Source organism: Myotis brandtii, unplaced genomic scaffold (genome assembly GCF_000412655.1).
Source record: "Myotis brandtii unplaced genomic scaffold, ASM41265v1 scaffold426, whole genome shotgun sequence".
NCBI classification, from domain to species: Eukaryota; Metazoa; Chordata; class Mammalia; order Chiroptera; family Vespertilionidae; genus Myotis; species Myotis brandtii.
The window spans coordinates 516,602-518,347 of record NW_005366314.1 but is presented as its reverse complement, the minus strand read 5'-3'; the positions used below and the strand labels follow the sequence as shown (position 1 = coordinate 518,347).

Here is a 1,746-nt window from a genome sequence, read left to right as displayed (position 1 = left end):
CGCGCTGTACCGGCAAGCCCGGCGGGAATACGGCCGGGAGCTGCCAGGAGGAGCACCGTCCGAGCCCGACCAGCACATCGGATTAACCCCCGGGTCCTACAGACCTGCAGGGACCGACACTCCCCTCTCATCTGATTCCAAAACCTCAACCGGGTGCACCAGTCCCCGTCTGCGGAGGGGCCAGGGGAGCCGAGGGACGCGGGGAGGTGGCAGCGTCTCCCGTGGGTCCTGGGGTTTTCACGCGCTGGAAGCCGCTCACCGAACGCCCCCCCGCCCGCGGGCTGGTAGAAGATGGTGTAGTTGCGGATGAAGCCGTTTCTCAGATGTCTGGGGATCTCTTCCCACCGGATGGTGACAGTGTTCACGCCGATGCCCTCCGCCTTGGTCACGGGACCGACTGACGGGGCTTGACGAGAAGGGAGAGACTGTGAGCACCCAGCCAGCCCCCCGTGCCCTCCCCGTGGGCCAGGAGGTCACGGTTCGATTCCCGGTCAGGACACACGCCCAGGTTGCGGACTCAATCCCCAGAGGGGACGTGCAGGAGGCAGCTGATCAGTGATTCTCTCTCATCATTGATGTTTCTCTCTCCCTCTCCCTCCTGCTCTGAAATCGGCCGTGGCTGGACAGGCCCCGGTTCCCCCAGCCCCAGGGCCCACCCCCACACACCGCCTTCCTTGGCGTAGGCCTGGACAGAACACGGCTTGCCCACACGGTCTTGCCACATTGGATACACGGAGATGTTATAGCACTGGAGAGGGTCTAATTCATCTGTAAAAGAGAGAAAGCAAGCATTACACGCAGGGCGTGGCAGATAGGAAATGCTAGCCTGAGAGTCGCGGCCTAAGACTTGCGCAAGCTCTCCTATTCCTCTAACGCCACCTGGAAAATGGGGAAGTCAGGTCGGAGGGTCTAGCATCTATTCCTGTCCTAACATTTTTAAATTAATTCTTAGAACGAAAGCTGCACCCTCTGACAAAAGGACGGGCCCCCCGGAAGGAGAAGTGAGACAGGCCCTTCTCCACGGGGCCCAGCTGTGGCACAGGTGCTGTCCCTGCGCATCCTGCGCAGGCGGACGCCCTGGGCCCGGTTCTCGGCCTGCGTCCCTGCAGGTGGAGGTCTCCCCTGCAGGATGGGTAAGTAGGAGAAGTTCAGCTGATGGGCGGCTATGGCCTCACTCACGTCCCACACGGATCAGGGGCCTCCCTGAAGGGAAGGCCTTCCCGGCACCAATCCCCTGGGGAGGGGCCGGCTCTGAAACAGGGTCCAGACCGAAGGTGCCGGTCGGACAGATGGACCAACTCTGGGGCCACCCACACAGTCAGGGGGTCTGGGAAGAGCTATCTGATGTGCCCAGGCCTGGTCTGACCCCTGGTGCCCGTCCAGCGGCGCTGGGAAAGCCGAGAAGTGCGTGCCCAGCCCGTCAAGTGCTGGCACCACGTTCCCGCCTGGGCCTCCGTGGAGGAGGTGGAGACAGTGAGAAGGAGCGCATCTCCTCAGGAGGCGTGGCTACCTCTCCGGATCGTCCAGTTCCTGGCCCCGGTCACCGCCTCCCAGCGCATGGTCAGGGGCTCGGAGTCCAGATCGGGGGACCACTCCACCCTCCATGAGTCCACGTGCGGAGTGGAGTTCTGCCACGCCACCACCAGCTGGTCCTGCGAGAGGTGGGCCTGCACGGCCTCGACGCCCCGGAACGCTGCGGGCAGAGGGGCAGCCCAGCCTCTGAATGCGTTCCCGCAGCCTCCGCCG

The 1,746-nt window shown here is 63.8% G+C and overlaps 1 protein-coding gene across 1 annotated transcript in view; it reads right to left on the bottom strand.

The window, feature by feature from the left end:
- The window catches only part of IL31RA (interleukin 31 receptor A), a 21,561-nt gene that overhangs the window by 6,779 nt on the left and 13,036 nt on the right, over positions 1-1,746 (bottom strand). The window contains exons 9-11 of the mRNA XM_014546035.1: positions 1,511-1,693; positions 667-768; positions 260-406 (exon numbers count right to left, since the gene is read on the bottom strand). Coding sequence (XP_014401521.1) covers positions 260-406; positions 667-768; positions 1,511-1,693 — 432 coding nt within the window. The remainder of the gene's footprint in view (positions 1-259; positions 407-666; positions 769-1,510; positions 1,694-1,746) is intronic.